Raw genomic sequence first — 12,395 nt, 5'->3', positions numbered from 1 at the left:
TGGGGAGATAAATGGGATGAATAGATGGATGGGGAGATGAGTGAGATGGATGGGGAGTGACTGGGATGAGTGGAATGGATGGGGAGATGAGTGGAATGGATGGGGAGTGACTGGGATGAATAGATGGGTGGATGGGGAGATAAATGGGATGAATAGATGGATGGGGAGATGAGTGAGATGGATGGGGAGTGACTGGGATGAATGGATGGATGGGCAGATGAATGGATGGATGGGGAGATGAATGGGATGAATAGAGGGATGGGGAGATGAGTGGGATGGATGGGAGTGACTGGGATGAATGGATGGATGGGGAGATGAATGGAGGGATGGGGAGTGGGATGGATGGGGAGATGAATGGGATGAATAGAGGGATGGGGAGATGAGTGGAATGGATGGGGAGATGAGTGGAATGGATGGGAGTGACTGGGATGAATAGATGGATGGATGGGGAGATAAATGGGATGAATAGATGGATGGGGAGATGAGTGAGATGGATGGGGAGTGACTGGGATGAGTGGAATGGATGGGGAGATGAGTGGAATGGATGGGGAGTGACTGGGATGAATAGATGGATGGATGGGGAGATAAATGGGATGAATAGATGGATGGGGAGATGAGTGAGATGGATGGGGAGTGACTGGGATGAATGGATGGATGGGCAGATGGATGGATGGGGAGATGAATGGGATGAATAGAGGGATGGGGAGATGAGTGGGATGGATGGGAGTGACTGGGATGAATGGATGGATGGGGAGATGAATGGAGGGATGGGGAGATGAATGGGATGAATAGATGGATGGAGAGATGAGTGGGATAAATGGATGGGTGGGGAGATGAGTGGGATGGATGGGGAGTGACTGGGATGGATGGATGGATGGATGGGGAGTGACTGGGATGAATGGATGGATGTGTGGGGAGATGAGTGGGATGAGTAGATGGATGGATGGGGAGATGAGTTGATGGGTGGATGGGGAGATGAGTGGGATGAGTAGATGGATGGATGGGGAGTGATGGATGGATGGATGGGGAGTGACTGGGATAAATGGATGGGTGGGGAGATGAGTGGGATGGATGGGGAGTGACTGGGATGGATGGATGGATGGATGGGGAGATGAATGGGATGAATAGATGGATGGAGAGATGAGTGGGATAAATGGATTAGTGGGGAGATGAGTGGGATGGATGGGGAGTGACGGATGGATGGATGGATGGATGGGGAGTGACTGGGATGAATGGATGGATGTGTGGGGAGATGAGTGGGATGAGTAGATGGATGGATGGGGAGATGAGTGGGATAAATGGATGGGTGGGGAGATGAGTGGGATGGATGGGGAGTGACTGGGATGGATGGATGGATGGATGGGGAGATGAATGGGATGAATAGATGGATGGAGAGATGAGTGGGATAAATGGATTAGTGGGGAGATGAGTGGGATGGATGGGGAGTGACTGGGATGGATGGATGGATGGATGGGGAGTGACTGGGATGAATGGATGGATGTGTGGGGAGATGAGTGGGATGAGTAGATGGATGGATGGGGAGATGAGTGGGATGAGTAGATGGGGAGATGAGTGGGATGAGTAGATGGATGGATGGGGAGTGACGGATGGATGGATGGATGGGGAGTGACTGGGATGGATGGATGGATGTGTGGGGAGATGAGTGGGATGAGTAGATGGATGGATGGGGAGATGAGTGGGATAAATGGATGGGTGGGGAGATGAGTGGGATGGATGGGGAGTGACTGGGATGGATGGATGGGGAGTGACTGGGATGAATGGATGGATGTGTGGGGAGATGAGTGGGATGAGTAGATGGATGGATGGGGAGATGAGTTGATGGGTGGATGGGGAGATGAGTGGGATGAGTAGATGGATGGATGGGGAGTGACGGATGGATGGATGGATGGATGGGGAGTGACTGGGATGGATGGATGGATGTGTGGGGAGATGAGTGGGATAAATGGATGGGTGGGGAGATGAGTGGGATGGATGGGGAGTGACTGGGATGGATGGATGGGGAGTGACTGGGATGAATGGATGGATGTGTGGGGAGATGAGTGGGATGAGTAGATGGATGGATGGGGAGATGAGTTGATGGGTGGATGGGGAGATGAGTGGGATGAGTAGATGGATGGATGGGGAGTGACGGATGGATGGATGGATGGATGGGGAGTGACTGGGATGGATGGATGGATGTGTGGGGAGATGAGTGGGATGAGTAGATGGATGGATGGGGAGATGAGTTGATGGGTGGATGGGGAGATGAGTGGGATGAGTAGATGGATGGATGGGGAGTGACTGGGATGGGTGGATGGATGTGTGGGGATGAGTGGATGGATGGGGAGATGAGTTGATGGGTGGATGGGGAGATGAGTTGATGGGTGGATGGGGAGATGAGTGGGATGAGTAGATGGATGGATGGGGAGATGAGCTGATGGGTGGATGGGGAGATGAGTGGGATGAGTAGATGGATGGATGGGGAGATGAGTTGATGGGTGGCTGGGGAGATGAGTGGGATGAGTAGATGGATGGATCGCAGCACAATGTGGAAAGAGACCAAATTAAGTTAAAGAAACAAAATGAGAGATGAAAGGCTTTTTATATTAAAAATCTCAAAACCATCTGTGTTGCACATGATGGAAAGATCATTTTGGACCAAGTGACTGAATTACACAAACTTACACTTATTTCATCATTTCTAATTTAAAAAATCAAAAGAATCTCAAGTCTCTCTCTCTCTCTCCCTCCCTCCCTGTCTCTCTAACTAATCTTTACTGTAATTCTGTGTTCTTAATAACTGAAAGCACTACTGATGATCACACAGAAGTGCTTGTATCAGAAGAGTATCAAGTGTTGGTCGTTAAGAAACCGCCATAACGATCACGTCGTTAGCAGTGTACATGTGTTATGTCTGAATAAAATGATTGAATAATTAATATTCACTGAATACAAGTTTGATGAATAATAAAATATAAATGTTTCTTCTCTTGTGTGTAGGCAACCGTATACTGACTCTAGGTGAAGTGCCGAAGGAACAGGTGTATGCGCTGAAGCTGAAAGGAATTTCCATCTGCTTCTCCATGCTGAAAGCCGTACTCAGTGGAAACTACGTCAACTTTGGCGTTTTCCGTCTCTACGGCGACGATGCACTCGATAACGCACTCCAAACCTTCATTAAACTGCTGCTGTCCATCCCACACAGCGACCTACTGGTGAGAACTACTGATGGCAATCACGGCTGTATTAAAGTCAGCACAAAAAATGGGAAGGGAATCAACTGAAATAATTATGAGGCGTGTCTTTTACACACTCGCTTTATTGTGATGTAACATTTCCAGAATGAATTTTTCGCAAGATTGCTGCCATTTGAGAACTTTTAATTTTATGATTTAATGTAACAGTGAGATCAAAGCTGATCTGTGGTGATCAAGTTAAACTATTGGAGTTGTTTGCTGTTTTTACCTGATCTTCTTTGCGCTTGTTTTTCTTGCTAGCATTTTGTATTCATATATTTTTGCAGGACTATCCAAAGCTCAGTCAGTCATATTACTCTCTGCTGGAGGTGCTGACACAGGATCATATGAACTTTATCGCCAGCCTCGAACCTCACGTTGTCCTGTACATTCTGTCATCCATTTCAGAAGGACTCACAGCTCTTGGTGAGAGGAAAAACATACTGTATATACAGTGCTGTGAAAAAGTCTTTGCACCATCCTGATTTCTTCTGTTTTTGTGTATTTCTCATAATAAATTGTTTCAGAAATGAAAACAAAATCTAAGCTAAAACAAAGGCAACTTGAGTAAAGACACAATACAGTTTTTAAATGATAATGTTATTTATTGAAGCAAAAAAAAAGTTATCCAGTACCAGCTAGGCCTGTGTGAAAATGTATTTGCACCCATAGGTACTAATTCCTCAAATCTATGAAACTGCATTTATAATGGGGTTCAGCTGGACTAGACGCAACCAGGCCTGATTACTGCAAACCCTGTTCAATCAAATCAATACTTTAAATAGAACTTTTTCAACAGCATGAAGTTGGTTAAAAGGTCCTACTCAGTAACGCACTATACCAAAATTGAAAGAAATTCCAGAAATGATGAGGAAGAAGGTGAATGAAATGCATCAGTCTGGAAAGGGTTACAAACCTATTTCAAAGGCTCTGGGACACCAAAGAACCACAGTGAGAGCCGTTATCTCCAAATGGAAAAACTCAGCACAGTAGTGTACCTTCCCAGAAGTGGCCGACCTTCCAAAATTCCTCCAAGAGCACAGCAACAACTCATCCAGGAAGTCAGAAAAGAGCCAAGGACAACATCAAAGCAACTACAGGCCTCTCTTGCATCAATAAAGGTCACTGGTCATGACTCCACTATCAGAAAGTGGAAATCAAAAGTGGCATATGTGGAAGACTGTACACCTTGAAAACACACCTTGATGATGCTTAAACCTTTTGGGAGAATGTTCTGTGGATTGCTGAGTTGAAAGTGGAGCTGTTTGGAAGACAAAGGTTCTGTTACATCTGCCATAAAAAACAAACACACACTGAATTCCACAAAAAGAACATCATACCCATAGTCAAGCATGGTGGTGGAAGTGTGATGGTGTGGGGATGCTTTGCTGCTTCAGGACCTGGGCAACGTGCAGTAATTGAGGGAAACATTAATTCTGCTCTCTACCAGAAAATACTAAAGGGGAATGTCTGGTCTTCAGTCCATAAGTTGAAACTCAAGTGCATCTGGATTATGCAGCAAGATAATGATCCAAAGCATAGGAGTAAATCCTAATCCTGATCCTGAAAGATTGATCCCCAGTTATTGGAATTGTTTGTTTGCAGTTATTGCTGCTAAAGGTGGCACAACCAGATTTTAAGTTTAAGGGGGCAATTAGTTTTTGACATTGGTGATGGATAACTTTGTTTTTTTTTTTTTTGTTTTTTTTTTTGCTTCAATGCAATAAGTAAATAAAAACGGTTATGTGTTTACTCAGCTTGCATTTGTTTTATGTTGTATTTCATTTGAAGATCTAAAGCTATTTAGTGTATGAGAGACAAAAACAGAAGAAATCAAGATGGGGCAAATACCTTTTCACAGCACTGTATTTTACTTTTTCCTTTCCTATATAGTCCCATTGTTTCTTATGTAATGTGTACTTTACTGTTTATCAAAATGTCTGTATGAGCAGAAATCTTTTGTTTGCTTAGATATAGGTAGCACATTTAACATGGCCTGATTCTTGGGCATTTGCTGAAAATCACTTATGTGGTATGTAAGGAATAAAACACTTGGGGACATGCTGTTGTAGGAAAGTAATCAACAACAGGATGATGAAATGAGGCCTGGCATGAAGCTACTGATACCTCCCCAAAGTTCATTATTTTCCCATAACGACAGGTCCCAAAGTGTTTTTATTTTTCATATCTATTTATAGTTACATTGAGTTTTGTGGAATGTCTGTGAAAGTTAGTTGCTGTTCTCTCTTACATTATAGCAGCTACACTCTTCTCCTCACCAGCTTCTCTTCTCCTCCCTTCTCTCTCTCTCTCTCTCTCTCTCTCTCTCTCTCTCTCTGAGTTAAAACGAAAATGCAGCTTGTCCTGTTGGAGGAAAAACTGCATAGCCCTCTATCCGGAAGTTACAGCTTTATCTGTTACAGTGTTACAAAGTGCTGACACTGGAGACTCCTTACAAAAATGCTAAACATCCCATAGAAAACATCACTTCATCAACGATTGCACACATTTTTAAAGATGTTTATGTTGAGCATTTGCCATACAAGTCCCTGTATGAGTTGTTACTATAACAGTGATAACGGGCACCTTAATATAAACCTGTAATCTGTATAGAGCTGCTCTTATAGAAAAGTGCTCAACATATGCTGACCAATCAAAATTGTTATAAGGTGCGAAATGTAAATCTGTAATCACAGGTCTCCCTTCCTAGTGAGTGCGGTTTGTAAAATATAACATTGTGCTAATGGAAAAAAAAAAACAGTAAGAAAAGTTTAAGCAGATATTATAGTGTGCAAGGAAACATGTTTAATCTGGAGCGACGTAGTCCTAGGACGTCATATTGATCCTGCTGAACTATTTTAATAATTTTAAGTTCTTTGTCTTCTGTTATACATATTCATGAGATGCTCCTGTAGTAAAATTATAAAACTACACTATGATTAAGATGAGCTCAGTATGATCTGTATGAAGTTTTTTTTTTTTTCTTTTTAAATCAGACTTTAACTTCTTTTCCTCAACTCTCTGGCAGATACAATGGTGTGTACAGGCTGCTGTTCGAGTCTCGATCACATAGTGACGTATTTGTTCAAGCAGCTGTCGCGCAGCACCAAAAAGAGAGCGGCTCCCATGACTCAGGAGAGCGACCGCTTCTTCCACATCATGCAGCAGCACCCAGAGATGATCCAGCAGGTCAGCGCACTGCCTTTTATCCTGTTTATTAATATTGGTTACTCTATGTATTATTTATTGACTCACTCACGTGTCCTAGATGAGAAATGTGCTAGTTCTCACCTGGTTTCCCACTAAAGCTAAGCAGGGTTAAGCCTGGTCTGTACTTGGATGGGAGACCTCATGGGGAAAACTAAAGTTGCTGATGGAAGTGGTATTAGTGAGGCCAACAAGAGGCACTCACCCTGTGGTCTGTCTGGGGGCCTAATGCCCCAGTATAGTGACGGGGACAGTTGTGTTGTATGTTATGACGGGGACAGTTATGTTGTATAAACAGCACCGTCTTTCGGATGAGACGTTAAACTGAGGTCCTGACTCTAGAGTAGGGGTATAACCTAGTGTCCTGGTGAAATTCCCCCATTGGCCCTTCTCTATCACGGCCCCCTAATAATCCCCATCTCTGAATTGGTTACATCGCTCTCTCCTCTCCACTAATAGCTGGTGTGCGGTGGGCGTTCTGGCACACTATGGCTGCCGTCACGTCATCCAGGTGAATGCTACTCACTAGTGGTGGTTGAGGAGAGTTCCCTCAATGTAAAGTGCTATGAGTGTCTAGAAAAGAGCTATATAAATGTAACTGTAAAATCAGTAATGCAACATAGTGCAATATTCAGCACACACAAGGGCAATTCAAAATAGTGTCACGTCCCCTGTATTCTAATACTGAGGAGGTATGCCTGCGTAAGCAGCAGCAGTTTAATCTCAGTAAAGTCAAGACAGTTTTCATCATGGGGAAGAAAATACCGTTTTTATGCCTCCACCACTAAGTGTTGGAAGCATTATGTTTTTTCAGGTTGTCCATCAGTCCGAGATTCTCAGTAGTGTGAGAATTCGATTTTGAAATTGACCCAAACGGGTTCAAGGTCACTGCAAGGTTAAATGCCTTCAGTAGCTTCCTTCCTGTTTGTCATACACAGATTCTACTTTATACGTTCATGTTCAGGAACTCGAGACCCTTTTTTTTTTGGCTAGTTGCGATTTTTGCCATTGGTCCAGCTGTGTGTTCTTGTTAGTGTGATATGTAAAGAACGAGTGGTTGAATGTTCGTAGGATTTATATGGAATGATCATTGTAACCAGCAGATGAATTTATGTGAGCCAAACAGGGTCAAACCACAGCAGGGTTAATTATCTGAAATTGTTTTTCTTCAATAGCTTCCTATATGTTTAAAGTATATTTTTTTGGGTATTCCTGGCATACAAATTAGTAATAAGAAGGACAAGACTTGGTGGCGGAGGTATCCCCATTGACTCTCCATTGGCAGAGTTCTTTTTTTTTTAAATGCCTTGAATTAATTTAAATTTGGCAAACATTTAGCTTAAAATGCCTGTTTTTGAATATTTCTTCCTCTCTGTCTTCTGCAGATGCTCTCCACTGTACTGAATATCATCATTTTTGAAGACTGCAGGAATCAGTGGTCCATGTCCCGGCCTCTGCTCGGTCTCATCTTACTAAACGAGAAGGTGAGAATAACAAATGGAGTTTTAAGACACTTGCAAGTGATCATACAAGTGTGAATACATCAGTCTCATATATATATATATATATATATATATATATATATATATATATATATATATATATATATATAGATATATATATATAGATATAGATATATAGATATATATATAGATATAGATATAGATATAGATAGATATATAGATATATATATATATATAGATATATATATATATATAGATATATATATATATAGATATAATATAGATATAATGTGTGTGGCAGCCAACTTTTGCATTCATCTGGAAACAAGAAACAATACAGGAAGTTGGTTTTCAGTGCTGGTTCTAATACTATCGTTTGGATATAGTAACAACTTGGCAGATCCTCCATATAGTTAAAAAAAAAAAAATGTGTAAAAGGTATAGCTATTTGAGATTTCAGCATATACACGATTCGTGTTATACCATATGCTGCATTGCGTAAAGTTAATAGTTTTCTTCACCCAATAACCGAACCCTCACACTGTCCCTGCACTGTTATATGGCATTAATGTGTCATTTAATGCCTACTTTGAAAATGGAAAGCTGTAATAAAACACTGTGATGCACAAAAATCTCTTCTAAACTTGTGTGTGTGTGTCTTTTAGTATTTTGCAGATTTAAGAAACAGCATTGTGAACAGTCAGCCTCCAGAGAAACAGCAGGCCATGCACTTATGCTTTGAAAATCTAATGGAGGGTATCGAGCGCAACTTACTTACTAAAAACCGTGACAGGTGAGCCTTCCCTCACTGAATAGGACTACAGTACTATGGAACAAGCAGGAACTTATTCAGGAAAAAACAACAAAAAAAAAAACATGGAAACTGTTGTGAATATAGTTTATAAGCTGCAGTTCCAGGAACCTTTTTTAGGTTCTGTTCTAGATCAACTACTTTTCTGTGGAAAAAGAACCGGTGCGATAGAGCACTTGACATCCTGAACAGTGCTGAATGGTCAAACTGCAGCATTACACTGACCCTCTTACCAGATGTTTTAAAAACCTGCTTTTAGCCAATGAGCTGTTAAGCTGTTTGGTATTCATGGCAGTTTCAGTCTAATGACAATTATAGTCTTTATTATTACTTCTATGATTTACCTTTTCTTCATTTATTTTGTATGAGTTCACATTTTATTTTTTAATTGATCAAATTTTATCTTTCTGTGAATATATGCAAAATGTTTCTTGTTGAATTTAGTTTTTTTCCAATTCATTATTTATTCATTTTGTTCAGTAGTACTTTTCAAAAATTTAATATTGTTTCAATTATTTTTAATAATAATTAGTAGTAGTAATTATTAGTTTTTTATTTGTTGTTCATCTTCTTGTTCTCGTTCTTCTTCTTTCATCTTCTCCTCCACCTTCTTGATCTTTGTTCTTCTCCGTCATCTTTCTTCATCTTCTCCTTCTTCACCTTCTTGTTATTCTTCTTCTCCTTTATCATCTTCACCTTCTTCTCCTTCATCTTCTCCTTCATCATCTTGTTCTCCTCCTTCTTCATCTCCTTCTTCTCCTCATTATTATTGCTACTATTATATTATTAACACGTTTTCGTGTATCTGTGCACACAGGTTCACGCAGAATCTTTCAGTCTTTAGGAGAGAAGTGAACGACTCCATGAAGAATTCCACGTATGGTGTCAACAGCAACGACATGATGAGCTGACATTCCACTCTGCTGCAGGCTCCGCCCACTCAACTAGACCCCACCTCTGGAGCCCACAGGCCCCTTCCTCTCTTCCCCCCACACACTCCACTCTTCCTTCCTCCCTTTTTATATATACACATATAAATATATACATATTTTAAAGCCAGTTTCCAGAACCCATGAGCGTGAGGAACGGTGTGTATCGGGGATGTGGAGGGGGGTGTGTGTGTGTGTGTGTGTGTGTGTGTGTGTGTGGATCGGAACAGGGTTGGGTTGGTGTGTGTGTGTGTGTGTGTGTGTGTGTGTGTGTGTGTGTCTGAGAGAGAGAGAGAGAGAGAAAGTAGTGTATTAAATGCTATGATATGGAGTAGATTGGCATCAGCTCGTGTTTAGAGTGTGTGGTGTGGTGTTTTCAGCTATGTGGGGTGGGAAAACGTGTGGGGGTGTGTGAGAGAGTGTGTGTGTGAGTGAGGGGGAAGGGGGCGAGCTGCTCTGCTTCTGCCTGCCTTGTATAGAAACACGCAAGAGGAGACAAAGTGTACATTTTTTGTCATAACAATTTTTGATGATGTTTATAATGATTACAAAATTAAGGACAAAAAACATAAAATACAAAAATGTGTGATTGGGTAAAAACCAGATCTTTTTACAGTGTAGTTAGTGCAGCTGTGCTGAAAGTGTGGCTTGTCTGTGTGGAGAGACAGAATGACTGAAGGATTGGATCTGTCTTTGTGTTGAGAATTAGGGGATTTACAGGTTTTAAATGGTGTACATTTTCCTCAAAATGAACCTGAAGAAGGAGCAAAAACGCGCCGGAGACTGTAAATAAATATTTTTGACGTGCAGCAATGCCTGTTCATGGCCACAAGGGGGCACTTGTGTGGCAAATCAGTTCGCTAAGGCAATGTATTTCAATAACAGTTCTTAAAACAATCTATTGAGTTTGTGACATCTTTATTTAAGGTCTGCGTACTGCTTTTAGCCACCCGTGTTGAGTTCCCCTGCTGACTCAGAAGTGTGTTGTTGATATTTTTCAGTACTTGACTTGAGCAGCCGAATTCCATTAGAGAAATATCCATTTCATTCCCACTTTGTCATCCTTGTCCTTATTAGCTAGCAGGGTAAATTTCAGATATTGTGTGAGGAATAAAAATGAATTTGAACATGGACAATCAAATGTTCGCATTATTTCTGAAATGTTTATTACTCCTGTATACGCTTATAAACAATTTCATCACTCAGTTATTAAAAAAGGGATCCAGTCAGATTGAAATTCCTTCTGAACTCTCCAGTAAATTTGATCCCCCATCTAAGAAGCTATTGTTTCTGTTGGAGCGGGACTCAACCCAGGGGAAGTCAACAAGGGCGTCTTAAAAACAAGAATGAGACGTAGGGCGAGATTTGGCCATCCGATTCTTTATCTAAGGTCTTTTGAGGACTGTAAAATACAAAATGAATCATGATTGTAGAGGAATTAGATCAGCCTGCACTTTGTGTTCTCACAAAATCATTTTAAATTTTTTTTTTTATTTAATTTTTTTTTTATATATAATAAACACAGACTGGTGCCCTCTTACAGGTTGCAACTGTCTTCTTAAAAAAAAAAAAAAAAACGCAACTTGGTACTAAACATTGATAAAGCAAGAGCTGATCACACTTGCCAGTTTGCCTCTAGCTTGCCCCTCACCCCTCTTTAAAATTTTTTCCCCCTCTGAAGAATTCCAGTTGTTTTTTTTACGCGGCAAAGAGATAATGGTAATGATAATGTCAAAAATATGGTAGATTTACAAAAACAGAACCAGAATGGAATATTTTAGCAACTTGTGCTACTTCTCAACATGCTGCTGCTAACTGTTTGTGAAGAACTAGCTCATCTCTTTAACAATGTCCAACACTCATTTAAGTTTCGTTCTTTTTCTTTTTTTTTTGTTCCCTGATGTGAATGTGTCTCTGTTTGACAACTGTGTGTGTGTGTATGTGTGTGTGTGTGTGTGTGGAGTCATTTGAGTGATAAGGTAGCTGGTTGAAATGTTTGGATGTCTGCTACATATAGTGTAAGCATTGTGACTGCAAAATAAACGTCAATGGTTTGTACTAGCGTGCAGATATTTGTGTGTTATTATGGAGAGTTCGCATTGTAACAGTCTGATCACATCGGATCCACACAACTAGACACATGCCGATATTAAATTGGTGAAAAATGGCTTAACGTTTTATCACGCTACACAGTCAACTATTGCACCAATTGGTTTTACTGTGTATCACGGTATTCCATGCACTGTATAGCCAAAAGTTTATGGATACCTGACCATTTTCTTGCACAAGAAAGTCTTCAGGACAGAGAAGTTTCTTGGTAAGATGGCAAACTGTGTTTTTTTTTTTTATTTTTTAATTTGTCTTATCCGCTTCGAGAGAATGCAGGAGAGGCTGGTGAAGGAACAACTGGTTATAAGCAGGAACTGGCTTGTCTCAAGAATGTTCCATGACATTTAATGTAAATACAAAAAGTTAAAAAGCCCAATATGTCATCCATTAAGAAGTCAAACATTTTAGTAGTAAATTGCTATGGTAAAAGCAGGATAACACACTTTATACATTGCTGTTGCATGTAGAGGTGGTAACGTATCACACCACTCTGCCAAGGATTCATTTTGTATATCAGCACAGTCTGTCTTTGCGTAACGTCAGCTCTGTAATTGTTGAAAACCTTTATAGATATTTTCACTAAATGAAAGGTAGATGGAAGCTACAACCAATGACTGCCAAAAGTTTGGCTAACTTGAAG

The 12,395-nt window shown here is 40.9% G+C and overlaps 1 protein-coding gene across 2 annotated transcripts in view; it reads left to right on the top strand.

The window, feature by feature from the left end:
- Window positions 1-11,704, top strand: part of xpo7 (exportin 7) — a 36,646-nt gene extending 24,942 nt beyond the window's left edge. For both annotated transcript variants that reach the window (XM_053644691.1, XM_053644692.1), the window contains exons 23-28: window positions 3,001-3,215; window positions 3,524-3,662; window positions 6,265-6,425; window positions 7,829-7,927; window positions 8,572-8,699; window positions 9,535-11,704. In XM_053644691.1, coding sequence (XP_053500666.1) covers window positions 3,001-3,215; window positions 3,524-3,662; window positions 6,265-6,425; window positions 7,829-7,927; window positions 8,572-8,699; window positions 9,535-9,628 — 836 coding nt within the window. In that variant the 3' untranslated portion in view covers window positions 9,629-11,704. The remainder of the gene's footprint in view (window positions 1-3,000; window positions 3,216-3,523; window positions 3,663-6,264; window positions 6,426-7,828; window positions 7,928-8,571; window positions 8,700-9,534) is intronic.
- Window positions 11,705-12,395: the final 691 nt, after the last annotated feature.

The sequence above is a fragment of the Ictalurus furcatus genome, chromosome 16 (genome assembly GCF_023375685.1).
Source record: "Ictalurus furcatus strain D&B chromosome 16, Billie_1.0, whole genome shotgun sequence".
In the NCBI taxonomy this organism is placed as follows: domain Eukaryota; kingdom Metazoa; phylum Chordata; class Actinopteri; order Siluriformes; family Ictaluridae; genus Ictalurus; species Ictalurus furcatus.
This window is presented reverse-complemented; position numbering and strand designations above follow the sequence as displayed.